This window comes from Cervus canadensis, chromosome 8 (assembly GCF_019320065.1).
Source record: "Cervus canadensis isolate Bull #8, Minnesota chromosome 8, ASM1932006v1, whole genome shotgun sequence".
Classification (NCBI taxonomy): Eukaryota; Metazoa; Chordata; class Mammalia; order Artiodactyla; family Cervidae; genus Cervus; species Cervus canadensis.
In genome coordinates this window covers 12,500,049-12,519,908 of record NC_057393.1, presented here as the reverse complement: position 1 = coordinate 12,519,908, position 19,860 = coordinate 12,500,049, and the positions used below count along the sequence as shown (strand labels likewise).

Here is a 19,860-nt window from a genome sequence, read left to right as displayed (position 1 = left end):
ATAGTCTGGTTTCGTCCTATCATTCAGATCTTTGTTCAAATATCCCTGAGGGAAGCCTTCCTTAATACCCATTTCAGATCACCACATGCCCATTTAACTCTTTAACAAACAGCACTATTTTACTGCAAGAGGCTTATCACTCTGGGCTGTTTTAGTAAGTCCCCTACTAGAATACTCTGTCTTGGTCAACCCTGTATTTCCAAAGCCAGTTTAAATCCTCAATTATTTTTTTTGTTTGGGGATGGCTGGATGAATAAGCCAGTGAATGAATGGGGAGACCTTCCCTCCAACCTCAGGACACCTCTTTGGAGCCAGACCAGAGGGCAGAGGTAGAATGAGGAAAACCTGAGGGGAAAAGCGAAGATTAGGATGGGTTGAGGATAAAAGTGAAAGGGGAGAGTGAAAAAGTTGGCTTAAAACTCAACATTTAGAAAACTAAGATCATGGCATCTGGTCCCATCACTTCATGGCAAATAGATGGGGAAACAGTGACAGACTTTATTTTTTGGGGGCTCCAAAATCACTGCAGATGGTGACTGCAGCCATGAAATTAAAAGACGCTTGCTCCTTGGAAGAAAAGTTATGACCAACCTAGACAGCATATTAAAATGCAGAGACATTACCTTGCCAACAAAGGTCTGTCTAGTCAAAGCTATGATTTTCCCAGTAGTCATGTATGGATGTGAGAGTCGGACTATAAAAAAAGCTGAGCGCCAAAGAATTGATGTTTTTGAACTGTGGGGTTGGAGAAGACTCTTGAGAGTCCCGTAAACTGCAAGGAGATCCAAACAGTCCATCCTAAAGGAAATCAATCTGAATGTTCATTGGAAGGACTGATGCTGAAGCTGAAACTCCAATCCTTTGGCCATCTGATGCGAAGAACTGACTCATTTGAAAAGACCGTAATGCCAGGAAAGATTGACGGCGGGAGGAAAAGGGGACGACAGAGGATGAGATGGTTGGACGGCATCATCGATTCAATAGATATGAGTTTGAGTAAACTCCGGGAGTTGGTGATGGACAGGGAGGCCTGGCGTGCTGCAGTCCATGGGGTCGCAGAGTCGGACACGTCTGAGCGACTGAACCGAACTGAACTGAGGAGGCGGAGGATGAAGATCTGGATGACAGACAAGAGACAGGACTCGAGGGTGAGGCGCCTGGGGCAAAAGTGCAGAGGCAGGAAGTTCGGGAGAGCGGGTCAGGCAGTAGGTGTCTTCAGGGCGGGGGGGGCGGGTCCTGGAGGAGGAAGGGTGTTTTCAGGACGGGGGGCGGGGCCTGAAGGGTGGGGCCTGCGAGCGGGTGGGGCCCCTGGGTGGTGGGTCAGGAAGAGGGGCGTGGCCTGGATAAGGGGCGGGGCCTACGGGCTGGGAGCTGGGTTCCGCGCTCTGAGGCGGCGGCGGCTGCGACGGAAAATGGCTGCTACAGAGGCTGCGGACACTCAGCTGATGCTCGGAGTCGGGCTGATCGGTGAGGACACAGGCGCCCTGCCCCGCAGGCCCGTACCCAGTTCCGTCTCCGCCTGGACCCCAGGCGACCCCTGCTCCCGCGGCCCGCAGCACCGCCAGCGGTGGGGAGGGCGCGGCCCCCTCCAAGTTGGGCCTGGGCTAGGGGCTGTGGGCCCGACCTCCTCGGCGCAGGGGCCGGGCTTGCAGCCCTGGACCCGTGCCCCCGCGGCCTTGTTTTGGGGCCTGCCCGGGCTGGGAGGCAGGGCGGGGGGACCCCGGAGACCTCCAGGATTCTATGAGGGGAGTCCTCCTGGACGCCCCGGGCTGCAGACGAGCCTGGACGTGAAGGCTGACCGAGCTGCTCAGGCGAGGCCCCGTTGAGGCCGAGGGCAGCTTGCAGGCCGCACGTCTGTGAGGCTGCAGGGCCGGGGTCCCTCTGAGCGAGGCAGAAGACGGGCGCTAGCCCGGCGCCCGGCTGGCCCCGGTCATGTGATCGAGCTGGTTCCAAACGCGATGGCCTGCTACAGGCCCGGGGTGCTGAGCGTTCTGCATCGATTGTTTCCCGTCTGACTCTCACCTCGGCTCCAGGGGGTCTGGCTAATGTTTGATGCCCACTTCACGGAGCAGATGGAGGCCCAGGGCGTCATTTGTGCAAGAAGGCACACTAGGAAGTGGTGGACCCAGGATGGGGACCCTTGCAGTCCAGCCCCAGAGCCCCACCTCATACTAGGGGAGAATGCTTGCATCCGAAGAGGGAGGTCGTGCATTAATATCATAGTGGGTGGAATCCCAGTTTCTTTTGAGTAAATCAATGAATAAGGAAGTACGTTAGGATCTTCGGGCGGCAGGAAATGCGTGCCCGAGACTTGAGCAATGGTTTGAAGGAACGTCCAGCCGACAGCGACAGTGAGCACGAGGCTGGTTTAGGGGAATGTCTGTCGGTTCCCTGCATGCCATTGTGCTTTGAAAAAATATTCTCCAGAGATTTTCATATATGCCTAAATCCTAGTGCACAAGCATATTGCTTGGATTTAGCAAAACTGGTGGAAATGTGGCTAAATGTTGCTGATTATTTTCACTGTCTCAAAGGAGTGCATTTATCTGGGAACAGATTCTGTGTTCATTTCTAATGTGATTTTAAAACTGGTTCAAAACAAAACCTAAGTACCTAAGACATCTTCCACTCCAGTGTTCTTGGGCTTCCCTTGTGGCTCAGCTGGCAAAGAATCAGCCCGCCATGCGGGAGACCCGGGTTCGATGCCTGGGTTGGGAAGATCCCCTGGAGAAGGGAAAGGCTACCCACTCCAGTATTCTGGCCTGGAGAATTCCACGGACTACACAGTCCATGGAGTCTCAAAGAGTCGCCCACGACTGAGCGATCTTTGTTGTTCAGACTTCTTAGTCCTTGAAGGTACTTTCGAGTTAAGACTGAATTAAACTGTGACTTTATCTGGTATCAGCAAAGAAAAAGATGACTTACTGCATTTTCAATTCATTTAAAAAAATATTTCATGTTGACATGAATTTAAAAGGGATGGCTTAAAAATAATGGGGGTGAGTGGAGCTCCTTCCCATGATGACCGGAGGAGGACCAGGTGTTGATAATTGCTGAAGCTGAGCGATGAAGGTTCCTTTTCTCATTCTCTACTTTTTTTTTTATACTTGACATTTTCATAATAAAGGTTTTTTTTTTTTAAGTCTGTAGATGAAAAATTGGATTTTTGCTGGTGTATGTTCAGTTACTGTTTCTCTAAATTTTAGGCTGTTTTTTGCCTGGAGTTGTTTTTATTAGCAAATTGCTCTTGTTTTGTTACTGAGGTGTTGACTTTGGTGGTGAAACTTCATGTATGATTGTTTAACCATTATTATTAAAATTTTAAATATAGACTTCATACTATCAATGCATAGCATGATATGACAGAGATTTCCCCATTTTCTTAATTTCCAGTTTTCAACAAACCCTTTGTATGTATTTATTAAACATATTTCCAACTAGATCGTAAGATAAACTTATAGTTTATGAGAATTTGTATGGGAGGAGATAGAGAAGACCCTACCAAACCTCTAAAGCTATGTTTTCATTCATGAATTGTTAGAAAAGCTTCTTACTCAGGTGGCCTAAAATTCGAGATCAGGAGAGCTAGCTAATGGGACCAGGAGAGGTAGGTGAGAACTGGGGGTTGGGGGTGGGGTATCTCACATGCTCTGGGTTTCTTTGTAAAATGGGGTGTTGAAACTGATTCCACGAAGTGCTTCTAAGTAACCAATCAATTCACTTCCTTGCCACTGTTTGACATTCTCACAGTGACCATCTTTCCACCGTAGAAAAGGACACAAATGGAGAAGTTCTGTGGGTATGGTGTTACCCTTCCACCACAGCTACTTTAAGGAATCTGCTGCTGAGAAAATGCTGCCTTACAGATGAAAACAAACTGCTCCATCCCTTTGTCTTTGGTCAGTACAGAAGAGCATGGTTTTATATCACAACAGTTGAAGTTCCAGATTCTTCCATTTTGAAAAAGGTATGACTGTAGGAGGGTCAACAAAATGGAGAAATAGTTTAAGTGATGTAGATTCTAATCTAATAACCCTTAGCTTTAGACTTCCTCATTCATAATATGTTTTGGGAAAATATTAAATATATTATTTTAATTGGAAATGTTCTCTTTCACATTTCACTCTCAATCATTATATTGATTGGTATATATTGTTTGATTGACCCGAGGTTGGTATACAGACGCTTTTCCCAGGTTACACTTGGATGGAGTAGAAATGTAGAAAGGTTTTCAAAGCCTTGACTTTGATTAATAGTGGGAAGAAATATTTTTCCATAATTAAAAACTATTTTAAAGGATATAATTATCCTGGTTAAGAAAACTTTTTTAGTGGTTTATGTTTGTAAGGGTATGTTAAGAATAGAAAGGATAACTAAGGAAATTTTGTGTGTTCAGTAGACTTTGTGTATGTGTCATTTGATATGGACACCATCAAGGTGACAGGCTAAAAGCCAGTAAGTATGTGGTCATTTTGGACTTTCCTAGTCCTGCATAACCAGCAGGTGTTTTCAGAGAAAAGAGTATTAGTACGGAGTGGCTGAGCCCCTGGTCAGTTTCTGGGTGAAGACTTCTTTTAGCATTTCGGGGCTATTTCTGTAGTCAGTCACCAGATGGTGTGAAGCATGTTCAGGATACCAGCTTTAACGTAAGGAATTACGTTTAAAGTAACAGGAAGGCAACAGTTTAGAAACTATAAGAGGTTTAAGACAAAACAGAGATTAATAATTAGAGAATGTAAATTGTAAAAAGATAGTAATGGGAATAATAGGTATATGATGATTGGAAATTTGTATGTATAGTAATAGAGGCATATAAATAAATGAAGGTTATAACAATGCCCTTTAGCCTATATAACATCCTACAGAGAATTGAATATTTGGGGAACAGTATGATTTTTACTGAAACATATATATGTTGTTTTCCATCCTTCTATTTCATTAATGAAAAATAGTCACTAAGTGGTAGGTCTGATATAGCATTCCTAATTCTGCTTTGATGAGGATAGGGGGTTTTAAATAAAAACTCACATTTCTGATATTTGAAATATTTTTATGTTTTTGAGGAAAAGAATTCTAACTAAAAGGAAATTAAATATATGTATATATAATTTTTATGTATATATATATATATATATACTCACACAAAATATTTTTTATGTGTGTGTATATATTTATAAATAATATACACATAAAAGTATAAAGAGGCAAGTGAGGACTTGTTACATTTTGGTCTTTTCTTTTTAATGCTGGTTTGTCTTATACAAGAGACTTGTTAGGATGTAGTAATAAAGATTAATTCTATTAAAGTGCCTTTAAAGAGTGTACTTTTTTTTGTTTGTTTTGGACAGGTGACTCATTTTTCTATTGTTCTGACCGCCAAAGATTTTAATCCAGAGAAATATGCCGCCTTCACTAGGATATTGTGTAGGTCTGTATGAAAACTGTATTAAATGCTAATATACAAAAATGAGGATCTTACTCAATAGTCATGTAGCAGATTTCTACATGAGGAAGCATATTTCAGCCTTCTGTTTGGGCATTGTTTTATAAAGAGGAATTTTGTCTTACTTCCATGGTACTGCTCCTGTTATCAGGGAAAACGATAGTTGGGGAGAGAAAAGGCAGTTTGCACAACTGTTGTAGGTGGGTATTTTGAGTCACTTGCCACTTTTGGTATTTTACTTCTGCTCATTTCCAAGCTGGAACTTTCCTTAGGATGGGATTGGTGAGCTGGCTCATTTGTGTCAGTCTGTGTGTGGGAGTCATTTGGGGAAGGCTAATAGGCATTTTGATTTATGCTTAAGGACAGGAAAATATTTCTTAGCTGGAATGCTGAGGAGCTGAGAAACTGATGAACTGGTTAATCATGATTCAAGTGGACTCCTTCAGTTTCACAACTGTTGAAAAAATTAACCTAAAGTATACTAGTTTGCTTTCTTGCCTTGATAAGTGTATCTAGTGAAATTAATGTAGCCTCTCTTATATGTGAGAGACATTATCTTTTTCTTTAAATAAGACTTTTGCAGGGTTTTGTGTTTTGCTTCTTTTTCCCCCTAATATTGTCACTAGATAGAATTATAATTATCAGTGTTATGTATTACCCTCAGATTTACATCCAATATGTAGATTTTTATAGGGGCGGGATAAGAGGCATTGTTTTTGTTTTTCACACTATAAGCCTGATAAATGGTTGCATTTTTGCCATTTTTATATATGTATACACACACATACACACAGTGTAAGAATACCATCTCATGACCTAAATGTTACAGTTAGGTTATATTTTGACAAAATGAAGTTTTACTGTTTTTGCAGTCAGCTGTGATAAGAAAAACTTCTTGCTCTCCATGAGATAAATTCCAGGAGTGTGGCTCGCTGTGGAATATACACAGTTGTCTGCAAATAAGGCACTGACACAAAGGGAGATTATTACTGTTAGAAGGGTCACTATCCAGAAGCCATGAACTAAAGACACTGCAGAGGTGTTTTTGAACAAACAGTGGACTCCCATTCCATTTGATTGAGTCAAGGTTAGGTTACTCAGTTGAATTCACTGGGAAATATTCTGGGCCTCCAAAGGCCGGGTAGCTTTAGAATATACTTCCTGCCCTGGAGGAAGCCCAGAGGGTTTCTCAGCTTGTGCAGTGCCGTGACATTGTCACACTCTGAATTCCCTCCCCCCGTCACAGTTACAGGAGGAATGAGGACTCAAGCCGGTGCCAACCACTTCCTCTGTCTGCTCCCCCTTAACACCCTCAAGTGTTTGCCCTGGCACCCACATGCTGTCTGCATGCACACTCGTTCTCCCCACGAACACATGTGCCTCTTTACACACACAGAGATAAACACTTTTTCACTTTCCCTTTTTTATTTTACTAAGGTATAGTTGATTTACAGTGTTGTGTTAGTTAGAAAAGCACTTTTTGATGGCGGGAAGGTGCCCTTCACAGCACGCTGCACACAGTGGCCGGGAAGTCCCCACATGGCTGGGTCCATTCCCTCTGTGGGATCTGGGCCCACTGCCATGACCCCTTTTTATAATTTTAAATTAATTTTTTAAATGAAATTTTATTTTATTTTTTAAATATGTAATCATTTTAATGGTGCCGTTTGGTTTTCTGCTCTGCTTTGGTGGTGGTAATGTAAAAAATAGTAAAAAGAAATGCAAATAACACCAAAGGGTGTTCGGTGTACAGTGAAGTCTAAGTCCCTGTTTTCCCCAGTTCCCAGTCTCCAGTTCTTCCTCCTGACCCCCGCACCCCAGGGCAGCCTTCCTTATGTCTTACTGGAGCTGTTTTCTTCATCTGCAAGCATTGGATGAGTTCATGGGGTTGACTGTTTTCTATACATGACAGTTCACCATATTCATTATCCTCTGCCTCTTTTTCCCCAGTGTGTGCACAAAAATAATTTAAAAACACTGACAGTTGATGAAACTTAATAAGCAGTTAAGTCCCATGCTTTTTTTCACTTAATTTACAATAAATATAGTTTTCAAGTGATCTGTCTTAAACAGTTATTTTATGTTCATCCCAATTTTGTACCCCTTCAGCTACTAAAATGCCCAGCTACTAAAATGCTACTAAAAGACCTGTTTCTCTAGAATTCACGTTTAGTTTCTCACAGGACGAGATTGCAGGGGAGGGGCCTGATTTCACATGTGAGCTGTAAATGTAGCCGGCTTCCTGTAAGCATTTTCTGGACCTTTTTAATTTAATGAATGTATCTAGTGTGTATTTATCACCAGAAATTTAGAGGAGTTTGATTTCTTAATTATCTAAATATAGCTACCTCTGAGAACTCCAATAGTAAATAGATGTTCTGCAACTAATTGCTGCTTTCTCTGTGGACAATGCATAAACTCCTTTCTTAAGAAAGGAAATGTAGCAATAAAACAGAGTTGCTATGCCCAACGACACCACCTGTGAATGTAAGACATAAAAACAGATAAGGATACAGTATTCTTGAGAGCAGCAGGGCCTCAGGAAGTCCTTAGTTCATTCTCCTGCCTAACTGGACCTCAGCTGGCCTCCCCAGATGTAACGAGAGCTGACTGCACAGAACTGTTGAAGGTTTCTCCAGTGGTGGTTTTATTTTCCAAGTAAATTTATAGAAGTAACCATGTCATGAAAAGATGCAGGCATTCAGAAGTGTGGTAGCAAGTTGGCTCAGGTTCTCTAGAACGTACCCATGCCTGGCCTTGGTGCGTTACTCCAGGTGGTCCATGCTAACTAGAAGCACGCTTGCTTTTTGTCCTTTTTCACAGAATGTACCTGAAGCACGGGAGCCCAGTTAAGATGATGGAGAGCTACATCGCAGTTCTCACGAAGGGGATATGCCAGAGTGAAGAAAATGGCTCTTTCCTTAGCAAGGACTTTGATGCCCGAAAGGCATACCTTGCAGGTTCCATCAAAGGTAAAAAAAAAAAAAAAAAGATGCAAAAAAGAAACAAAAACCCATCCCAACAACAATAAAACCCCAGGCCAAGGACAGTTTGTATTAGACTGTTATTTCCTCTTTCCACATATTTTCATCTACATGGTATTTGTTTCCTGTGCGGGAAGGTAGTTCTGCATTTCCTTATGTGGTTAGAACTCTGTCAGGAAAGCAGACTTGTGTGATGTTTCTTTCCATATGATTTCAACTGTCCATAGAGAGTTCTTTCATTGGTGTGCTGAAGTTCGCAGGTAGTAGTCTCCACTGACTTCCATTGTTTTCCTTTCCTTAGATCTTAGCTGTGACCTCTTCCTCGGGGGGAGCTAAAGCCCCTGCCCTAGTTCCTAGTCTAACTTCCTGCCTCTCTTTCCTTGCTGGAACGTCCAGCCTAGAGCTGAGCCGAGAGTTTGTGTCCTTAACAAGGAAAGAAAGGATTCCACAGGCTATGCTGGCCTTCATTCTCATCCCCAATCCCACTGTGTCATATGGTTTCTAAGCATCCCTGCTGAGGTGTTAGGTGTTCAGCTGTCTCTCACAAGGACTTGTGCAGTGATGTGTATGTAGGTTTGAGGAGTCAGTGAACCTTTTTTCTTAAAACTTAGGCTTTCACAACCCCAAAGATGGTGATTCCCTTCATATAATTCCCCTTTCTTGTGAATCTGGCTTCACCTCTGCACCCAGCATCCAGTCCCTTGTGGGAGTGGGTGTAGCTACCGTAACACCCATCCTGGGGAGCAAATGTATGGAGTGATACGCCCATCCACCAACTAAGGTGCTTCTGTACTTATAACATTTACCAAAATTTATTCTCTGTAGTGAAAATAATTAAGCATTCATGTGAAAAGAATTATTTCTGATAAAATCTTGATTTTCTTATATAATGTTTAATGCACTTACAATTTCTTTTGTTTTAAGACATTGTATCTCAGTTTGGAATGGAAACTGTTATCTTACACACAGCACTGATGCTAAAGAAAAGAATTGTCGTCTATCACCCCAAAATAGAAGCTGTCCAGGAGTTTACCAGGTATGATCTCTTACCATTAAAAAGTGTAAACTTTGTCGGCAGCCACTTTGGGGTCCTCTGTGTCACTGGACCCTGTTGCTTTGCGTATTGGTATAAATAAGACGTGTTAGCTTAGGGGTGAGATACCACTTTGGTTTAGATTTAGTATTCAAGGTCACTGAGTTTGAACAGATTCTTCTTTAAATTTTGAAACATGAATATTTTGGAGCAGGAAGTTTTTCTGCAGACATTCCCTTGCCAGAGAGTAGATCTCAGCCTTGTAGCCACATGCTTTCTGTCCCAATTACTCAACTGCCATGGGCTGCACAAAAGCAGCCATGGACAGCACATGCGTAAATGAATGAGCATGACTGTGTTCTGGTGAAACCTTACGTGCAAAGAAGGGCAGCACACTCATGGGCCATAGTTGCCCGACCCCTGTTTCTGGCAAGTTGTTCTTCCATTCTGTTCTATCACAGACTCTTATTTATATAGTAAATATAGATTCATTTTGTTTTCTTTGCCAAATCTAACTTAGATTTGTTGTTAGATTCTTTTGTAAAAGTAGAGGAGCTAGCATTTATGCTATTCACTGTATGTGAGGCATTGTGTAAATCACTTAGATGTATTGGACTTACTCACGAGAAGAACCCTGGGAGGAAGTGTGACTGCCCTGTTTATAGATAAGCAGATGGAGGCTAAGTGGTTAGATACTGAGAAGGAAAAAGGCTTGCTAGGCAGAAAAACCTGCAATAAAGTCCTGGGAGATAACTTCTTAGCCTTGTGACCACATAAAAGATATGTAATGTTTCTACACCTGAGTTTCTTTATCTGTGAAATGAAGCTGGTAATACCCACCTCATAAGCTTGGTTTAAGGATTGGAAATAATTTTCCAATTATATTTCCATTGTGTATCATGCTCAGCACATGCCTTGCTCATAGTGTGCTCTCTAGAAATGATTACGGTTGTTAGGATGGTGATTGCCTCAGGTCACAGTAATGGGACCAGAACTGTTATCCTGCTCTCACTCCCAAATTCTGTGTTTCTCCACCCATTTTCCCTCTTCCTCTACATTTATGCTTCTGAAACCTTAGTGTCCTCAGTTTCTGAGATATCTAGTAGGCCACCAGAGGGTTCACAAAACCACAGGTGCATTCAACACATACTTCTTCCTGAATGAAGTGGCTGTTTCACTGGAAGTTTTTAAAGAAAACTTATTTTCATATAAAAACAAACACAAAGTAGTTTGCAAGTTTGGCTGGAATTTTAAATATGAAATGGGAGGCTTCAAAAATATTTCTTGCTTGCAGGGCCCACTTTGGATTTTACCCCCAGACCACCTCTATGGTGGTCTGCAGAGTGGGGCATTGGGAAGAGCACTTTATTATTATTATTGTTGTTATCGTTTCAGCTGCCCTGTGAGGCATGTGGGATACTCCCTAAGCAGGGATGGAACCCACAGCTCCTGCAGTGGAAGGCAGAGTCTTAACCACTGGACCGTGGGGGAGCACTTTAAAAGCATCATTCCTTTCCACCGTGGAGATCTTTTGAAACTAATACCTTCAGTTTTTTGTAGCTAATCTAACCCAAAAAGTGGTGTTTAAAACACTTGGGCTTCCCTGGTGGTTCAGTGGTAAAGAATCCACCTGCCAATACAGGAGACTCGGGAGTTCGATCCCTGGGTCAGGAAGATCCCCTGGAGAAGGAAATGGCAACCCACTTCAGTTTTCTTGCCTGGGAAATCCCATGGACAGAGGAGCCTAGCGGGCTACAGTTCACGGGGTCACAAAGAGTCAGACACGACTGAGCAACTAAACAACAGCAAAACACCGTGTTACTTTACTCTGAAGCCCGGAAGTGTCGGCACAGTGAGTTTGTTCTCCTTCTGCATCTGGAAGCCAGTTTCCTCCCCGAGAAGAAGAGGGAACAGGACGGGCGGAGTCTCAGGGGTGGGCTGGCAACCATCTGTGTTCTCACTTTGATTGCCCAGGACTCTGCCTGCCCTGGTATGGCATCGACAGGACTGGACAATACTTCACTCCTACGTGCACCTGGATGCCGATGAACTGGAAGCCCTACAGATGTGCCCAGGTAGGCAGCAGACTCCCAGGGGAGGAGAAGCTCAGCTTTAACCGGGGTTGTTGTTTGTTTGGGGGGAGGGGAGGGGTGGATTTTTTTTTTGTTTTTATTTTAGAGCATTCCTAAGGGGAAAGTTGGGCTTTCCTGGTAGCTCAGATAGTAAAAATCCGCCTCCTGCAACATGGGAGACCTGGGTTCAATCCCTGGGTTGGAAAGATTCCCTGGAGGAAGGCATGGCAACCCACTGCAGTATTCTTGCCTGGAGAATCCCCATGGACCAAGGAGCCTGGCGGGCTGCACTCCATGGGGTTGCAAAGAGTTGGATGCGACTGAGCGACTAAGCACAGCACAGCAAGGAGAATGTTGATTATTTATTACTTCTTTGGTAAATGCAGCCAGTTTTTTTTCCCTTAAAAAGTTTTTTTAATTAAAAAAATTTGTACACCTGAAACTAATACAACATTGTAAATCAACTATGATAAAAATTTTAAAATAAAAAAAATTGTTATAAAATATACAATATCACCTGAAAGTTACCACCTTTTTCATTTTCCTTTTTATGGAGTGGGGCATGTTTCAAGGCTTGTGGGATCTTAGTTCCCTGACCAGGAATCGAACCTGTACCCCCTGCAGTAGAAGCATAGACTTAGCCACTGGACTACCAAGGTAGTCTCCTCCCGTGGTATCTTTTGATGAATAGAAATTTAAATGTGTTGGGATGTTTTTAGACTTATGATTTTATCTTTTATATTTTGTTTAAGAAAATTTCTATCCCAAAGGCAGAAAGATATTCTCCTATATTTTTTTGTAAAAATTTATAAAGTTTTTTCTTCCCCATTTAAGCCTTTAATCTACCTGGAATTACTATTTTTGTAGGTAGTGTGTGAGTTCCGCTATTTCCGTTTTTCCAATCTGGATAGCAACTTGGCTCAGGAACACTTACTGAATAGTGCCCTCTCTCTCTAGGAATCTGCAGTATCTTTTTTTTTAAATATTTGATATATGATTTTCTATATCATAGAAATGATTTTATGAATCATATTTGATATATGATTTTGGTCATCATATATCACATTTTCTTAGGCCTGAGGGAATCTTTGTCTGGGTGCTCTGTGGTAAGTTTGCTTTTGTTACTGCCATTGTTTTTTTAAACGTCCTCACTTGGTAAAGTAAAATTGGTCCAAAAAAACCAATTTTTTTAAATTGTATTTCTCTGTGAAATCTAAAAAGTCAGGGAACCTTTGTTTTAACACCAGTTCCAAAAGTCTGCTAATTCTTTTTTATTTATTTTCGGCTGTACTGGATCTTCGCTGCTGCACCCAGGCTTTCTCTAGTTGCAGCGAGACGGGTTTACTCTCCAGTTGCGGTACGCAGGCTTCTCATTGCGGTGGCTTCTTTTGTTGCGGCTCATGGGCTCGAGGGCACACGGGCTTCAGATGTTGCGGCCCATGGGCTTAGTTGTCCCATGGCATGTGGAGTCTTCCTGGAGTAGGGGTCAAACCCACGTCCCTTGCATTGGCAGGTGGATTCCTAACCACTGGGCCACCACGGAAGTCCAGTCTGCTGATTCTTGAGTTGCTTTGATTCCTTTAGTGTTTATTGTATCTGATCTAAAGTTGGTGACGATGATGCTATTTCTTCCATGCTATCCCTGAGGAACCTGAGTGTTTGGCTGTGACTTCTTGGCGACAGAGACCTGGGAGGGGACAGTGGTCAAGAGAATTCTTGCTTCACGTTTTCTCTGACATTCTCTTTTAAAGACTTTATTTTTTATTTGGCTGCATAGTGTGACCTGGGAGATCTTAGTTCCCCAACCAAGGATTGAACCCGGGACCCAGCAGAGAAAGCACCAAGTCCTCACCACTGGACCACCAGGGAATTCCCTCCTGTCATTCTTCACCCAAATAGCGACAAGTGAAAAGCTGATGCTTTACTTCAGCATTCTTCCTTGACATAAAGTCTAATTTGGGGACATTCTGAGGGGTGTGTGAGTTTCTTCAGACAGTTGGCGATAATGTCACCTTAAGAAATACCACAGATACAGCTTAAATGCCCTGGATAAGTAACGCAGAGAAGAAAAGCAGCTGATGAGCTCTTAGACTCACTCCCGTTTTGGTATGTTCACAGTGTGATTTCCTCCTTCTCCAGTAACGCTGGTCCTCCCTGTAACACAGGTTACATCGCTGGATTTGTGGACTTGGAGGTGAGCAATAGATCAGACCTGTACGATGTGTTTGTGAATCTGGCAGACAGTGAGATCACCATTGCCCCCCTCGCAAAAGGTTAGTTCTCTGTTCTTCTCTGATTTTGACACTGGATGTAAGCCAAGCAGTTGTATTTTTTAGGCTGATTCTCAGTATTTAAATACTAAATACTCACCTGTTGTGTTGGAGGGATTTTTCTGTGTCTGGAACACAGCACTCATTCTAGTAGACCTAACCATTAAGGATACATGTGAGTGCTTATGTTGTATGGTGTGTGTGTGTGTATATATATATACAAGTAAGGTCTATTCATCTTGTTTCTCCACTTTTCTGTTTAAACAAGGTGTATTTGTTATCTATTGCTGCATAACAGATTACTGCTAAACTTTGTGATTTATAACACCAAATACTTATTATCTCAAAGTTTTGATGGGCAAGAATTTAGGAGGGACTTAGCTAGGAGGTTCTGGCTCAGGGTCTCTCATGAGGTTTTAATCAAGATATTGGCAGGGCTGCAGTCAAATGAAAGCTCACCTGGGGCGAAGAGGATCCTTTCCAAGCTTGCTCACATGGCTGTGGACAGGCGGCCTCACCACAGGGGCCTTTCCCTGGGACAGCGTGAGTGTTCTCAGCACGTGACTGCTGGTCACCCCAACAGTAATTCAAGACAGAGGGGGCCACAGGGTCTTCTGCGACCTAGTCTGGGAAGTCACATACCGTCACTTCCTCCGTATTCTATTTGTTAAAGCAGGTCATTAAGGGAAAAGAATTTAGACTCCAGCTCATGAAGGACAAAGTATCAAAGAGTGTGCAGACATCTGTCACTACACAAGGGTTGAGTATGGCTCCTGTGTGGAAAATCTTTTTGAACAATGTCTCAGTAAACACCAGGGAATGAATATTCTTGGGGGCTAAAGACCAAGAAAGGGTGTTCTGGTGTCATAGGGTCACCTGTGGAAACTGTAAATCATCCTAAATTACAGCTGCATGAAGAAGAAAAGATTTGGGTTTTATACATTTTGAGCCCAGGACATTGTGAAGTCTTGTTTTTAGATGAGAATTACTGATAACAACTTTTGTGTTATCATTTATCTTTCTCCGAAAATTGGGAGCAGCTGAATGCTATCCATTGAGGGATACTTGTTAGGTAGGTTCTGATTATGTGAGGTTTTATCTAGCAACCTCCAATTAATAGAACTAAAACTCGTTTTAGTTCACTTGGAAATTACAAGCATAGTACATATTCATGGTGAAAAATTCAAAATATGGTATCAGGTCTTTAGGAGATGCTGCCTTTTGTAAAGCCGGAGTGGTAGAAATCTAGCTGTGGCCAGGGCCACTGAAACTGCTAAAGCGTTTGAACCAGAAAGCGTGGCCGCTCCCTGCTGTCCGCTGCTGCTCTGAGTCAATAAAATGGGCTTATCCCCGTGGAGTCTGTCCCTTTCGAGTGTTAAAACAGAAATCTCTGTTAACCTTCTTGCTGCAGAAAATAGCAGTGTAGATATTGGGTTGGCTAAAAAGTTTGTCACAGAAAAATCTGAACGAACTTTTTGGTCAGCCCATAATTACTGTAACCCAGGTTGCTGCCTTGGCTCATTCCTAATGGCCTTTACACTGTGATTGTTGAGATGCTTCTGCCGAACTGACAGGAAGCACTGCTTCCACAATATTCCTGCCAGAAAGATAAACGTGAATTCCCACCTGTGAAACCATGGACAGGAACATCAGGCTCTTGGCTTACAATCACAACCTACACGTAGTCAGTTTTCATTAGGTTTTTGTCTTATCAGAATTTTGGTTTGGCGTTGGTGTATTTTTAGTTTGGACACGAAGTACATAAATCATGATCATGCCTTAGCTCCTGTTGTGTCGTCCTATTTGTGTGTAGTCAGTTCAGTCACTCAGTCATGTCCGACTCTTTACAACCCCATGGACTGCAGCACGTCAGGCCTCCCTGTTCATCACCAACTCCCGCAGCTTACTCACACTCATGTCCATTGAGTGCGTGATGCCATCCAGCCATCTCATCTATGTGTAGTAACAGGATGGAGATGTGGGGGCTTGTCAATTGTTTTTTCAGAATCCCCTCTGTACAGTCACTTGGATTGTCATGTAGATGATTATTTTTCATTTTGTAAATGTCTAAACATTCACATAACATATTCTTGATTTCACCAGAGGCCATGACAATGGGCAAACTGCATAAAGAAGTTGGTCAGTTAATTGTCCAGTCGGCAGAAGATCCGGAGAAGTCAGACAGCCAAGTTATACAGGTAATGCCTTCATCTTCCCACTGACGGGGTCCTGAAAAGGCATCTTTTGGCAGCAGCAGGTTATCTGCTGTCCACGTGAACAGAGTGAAGTGACTGGAGAGGCCCATGGGCAGCTGCTCAGAGGAGGTCTTCAGGATGGGCCTGATGAAGATGAGCCGGTCAGTTACCAGGCTCCAGGAAGAGACAGATACAGGGGGCTGGTGCCAAAATCAAGCAGTTATTGTGGAAGATATAACCTCAAGTGGTGAGAGGGGATATAGGTTTGGTGGGCACTCACCAGCAGCGCCTTCCTCTTCAATGCTGGTGGCCCGCCCAGCTGTGGCCTGGAGGGGTGGATTGGTTTTGTCCTGAGAACTCAGGCTCTTGAGACTCTCCTCCTGGACAGATGGTCATTACCCACCCATTCCACCATCACCATTAGAGTGAAAGCAGTGTTGGTGAAATGTATAAATTTGAGTTTTGAATTACAGTGTTTTTCATGGACTAAAAGTGATCCATAGATGGCTCAGTATAATGTCTGATGTAGTGCCTGGTGTGTATTCAGAATTCAGAAATATCCGAATGAATTAATGATGTCAGCAAACCAGGAAAGAGATATGACTTTAATGCGAGCCCTGCTGAGTCCTCAGCCACCAGAAGGGAATGTCAGTCAGTGAAGGGGAAGGAAAGCCTGTGTGGCGGGTGCCGGGCTGCTCATCCCAGGCAGGAGGGGACTCTGGGAAGAGATTTGTTCTAAGAACAATAGCAGGTTCCTCAAAAAGCCAAACACAGCATTAATATAGATTTGGTAATTCTATGTTAAAAATTGAAAACAGGAACTCAAATAGATATTTATGTACCCATGTCCATAGTAGCGTTATTCACAATGGCCAAAAGGTGAAAATAACCCAGATGTTCATCAACGGATGGATGGATAAACAAAATGTGGTGTGTACATACGGTGGAATATTACTCAGCCTTAGAATGAAGTGCTGACGTGTGCTATAGCATGTATGAACCTTGAAAACGTTATGCGGAGTGAAATACGCCAGTCACAAAAGGACAAATGTTTTGATTCCACTAGTACCTATTAATAGAAGAGGCAAGTTCATAGAGGCAGAAATCACCATTGTACTAATGGTGATTGCCAAGGTCTATGGGGGTGGGTGGGGAGTTATTATTTAATGTGTACAGAGTTTTGGTTTAGAATGATGAAAAAGTTCTGGGAATGGGTAGTGGTGATGGCAGCACAACGTGATGAAAGTACTTAAAATGCCACTGAGTTGTGCACTTAAAAAAAAAAGGGGTTAAAATATTCCCCCTATCCCTACCACTGCTGCTGCGCAAAGTCAGCTGTGACATTTATTTTTTATTGTTTTAACTTTGTTTCATTTTTTATAATTTATAAATTAGTCTGATAAACTTAAAAAATAGCAGGAAAATTTCTGGAGAGCTATTCAAATTTTTGGACACTAGCGTATTGTATATTGTCCTGTTCTGTTAAAGGATATCTCCCTAAAAACAAAAGAAATCTTCACCAACCTGGCTCCATTCTCAGAAGTTTCGGATGATGGAGAAAAGCGAGTGCTCAATTATGAGGCACTAAAGCAAAGACGGTTTCCGCCAGCCACAGAAAACTTCCTCTACCATCTAGCCGCCGCGGAGCAAATGCTAAAAATCTGACGGTGGGCAGAATGTATCACTGATGACTGATCTAAAGCCCTAGCACCACGATTATCCATTAACTATGTAAAATACTGGAAATAACCAAGAAAATGTTATATTTTTAATGTTTTATTTGAAAGCATTGTAATTTGACCTGAAAAAGCACTGAAACACACATGAAAACACTTCTGATTTCCTCCTATCTGATTAATTTCATGCCTACTCTCAATGTTTACAAAGTGCTGTAACCACCTAGGTAACTTTATAAAAGCCCAACGTCCCTGGGTAGGAGCAGAGCAGCTCTGTCAAGTTCTCCTGCAAATCGCAGCAAATCTGAAGGCCTTCATTATTATAAGTTCCAGTTTATCTCATTGTGTAACCACAAACTAATGGTTTATTTTCAGAAAGCTGCCTGAAATTTTGCTTTGAATTCTTCTAGGAAGAACTTTCATTCCTCATGAGGAACTCTACTTTCTGAGCCAAACTACTAAGTTCTCTGCAGAACTGTCTAGAAGATCATTCAAAAGACCTTGCAGTTGCACTTTCTTGTAAAAGAATTTTTTTTTTCTTAGCCTTTGAATATTTTGCCTGTATTACAAGGGTTTTGCCTAGATTTTATACTTGAGTAGACAACTTTAATAATCCATATTTATACTGTCGCAGAGGTAAGCATTTGGCAAATTTAAGCCATGAGTACTCTTTAATTAACCTACTTGCTAGCAATATTCTTTTGAAAAAAAAGAGGCTAGTCCTTATGTAGTAGCATAAGAGAAGAAGCCCATTTTGAATATAAATGTCTGTCTGACTGAAACAGCAACCTTATATAATTGGTGAGGGACTGTGAGAATTAACTTCTTATAAAGGCCAAAACCAGAGAATGTCTTCAAACAACGTCAGTAAAAATAATTTGGCCACATATGAAGGTATCCATTCTTGTTTAGTTAGGTACCTTTTTCATAATTGGAGACCTAAAAATTGCAAAATAAGCATGGGAGTCTAAATTACGTTCTTGTTATATGTATTCATATTAATTATGACAGGTTATTTTTTTCACTCAGTACTCTTGTCCTCAGAAATCTTAACCAGAAAAATGTTTGCAGAAAAACTTGTATTTATTGGATCTTTCATTTATCCTGGGTGGTAGACATTTGTTAAGGAAAAAATTTTAAAACAGCCCCTTCTTGGGTGGGGGCAGGGGAGGATTTGAAGTGAAATGATGTTTACTGGGGCAAACAATTGAAAATTAAATCTGCACTTTATGAAAATGAATACTAACGTCTTTTTCACCCTCATTTTTTTTTTTGTATTACTGTATTAGCTCATGATCAAAGCTGTTGAAATAACAAATTTATGATACAGAAATAAAGTGAAATATTTTGATATTCAGCACTTTAAGGCATAAATTGTGCCCTTTCTCCCCACTCCAGCCAAACGAAAGGAAAAACCCTCTCTGTCAAATGCAGACCCCTGGGGGATTATCCAAAGACCTATATGAATATTCAAGCAGTCTGGCTCCTTCCACCCCTGGCTTGGCCCTTCTTTCCTTACGGGGTCCTCCTCCACGCCCCCTTCCTGGAGCTGACTCTAAGGTCCAAGTGTTATCTTCGAAAAGATGTCCTCACATTACTACTGTATCATCAATCGGGCTAAATCTTCACTTGGAGCCTTTGCACATTTGTCATTTTGTTTAGTAGAAACTTGTGGCTACATGGAGCTGACTGGTAGATCATTTTGACTGGTTTTGTCCTTTTAGGCCGTGGTGAAACACCTTTTACCAAATTTGGAGATAACTGTCATTTTGTGACCTAGGGAAAACTGAAAGTTACAGGTGCATTGTGTTTTTTTTAAGATTTATTTTTTTGGCTGTGGTGAGTCTTCATTACTGCATGCAGGCTTTCTCTAGTTGTGGTGAGCGGTGGCTACTCTTCATTGCAGCGTGAGGGCTTCTCACTGCGGTGACTTCTTGTTGTGGAGCATGGGCTTGTAGGCTCACAGACTTCAGTAGTTTCAGCTTCAGGGCTCGAGAGCACAGGCTCAGTAGTTGTGCGGCACAGGCTTAGTTGCTTCACAGCCTGTGGGATCTTCCCAGACCAGAGATCAAACCTGTGTCCCTAGCATTGCAAGACAGATTCTTAACCACTGGACCCCCAGGGAAGCCCCGCAGGCGCGTTCTGAGATGACTTGGGGCAGGGTGTGTTAGAAACACCCTCCACCCA

At 42.4% G+C, this 19,860-nt stretch overlaps 1 protein-coding gene across 2 annotated transcripts; it reads left to right on the top strand.

The window, feature by feature from the left end:
- The first annotated feature begins 1,332 nt into the window (after nt 1-1,332).
- On the top strand, nt 1,333-19,033 carry DENND10 (DENN domain containing 10). Of its 2 annotated transcripts, XM_043475309.1 has the most exons (9): nt 1,333-1,467; nt 3,771-3,967; nt 5,349-5,428; nt 8,267-8,415; nt 9,352-9,463; nt 11,435-11,535; nt 13,698-13,805; nt 15,906-16,000; nt 17,486-19,033. In XM_043475309.1, the coding sequence occupies exons 1-9, from the start codon at nt 1,413-1,415 to the stop codon at nt 17,660-17,662; spliced, it is 1,074 nt and encodes a 357-aa protein (XP_043331244.1). In that variant the 5' UTR covers nt 1,333-1,412; the 3' UTR covers nt 17,663-19,033. The 2 variants fall into 2 exon arrangements, with proteins under 2 accessions (XP_043331244.1, XP_043331245.1); XM_043475310.1 differs by lacking the exons at nt 1,333-1,467; nt 5,349-5,428 and having other exon boundaries at nt 3,830-3,967.
- The last annotated feature ends 827 nt before the right edge of the window (nt 19,034-19,860 follow it).

What these genes read in the sequence shown, in the direction of transcription:
- DENND10 (XM_043475309.1), top strand. Translation starts at nt 1,413, where the DNA reads ATGGCTGCTACAGAGGCTGCGGACACTCAGCTGATGCTCGGAGTCGGG. An exon ending in TTCACTAGGATATTGTGTAG is followed by an intron (nt 5,429 to 8,266) that starts GTCTGTATGAAA and finishes CCTTTTTCACAG; the next exon opens with AATGTACCTGAAGCACGGGA. An exon ending in CCTTGCAGGTTCCATCAAAG is followed by an intron (nt 8,416 to 9,351) that starts GTAAAAAAAAAA and finishes TTTTGTTTTAAG; the next exon opens with ACATTGTATCTCAGTTTGGA.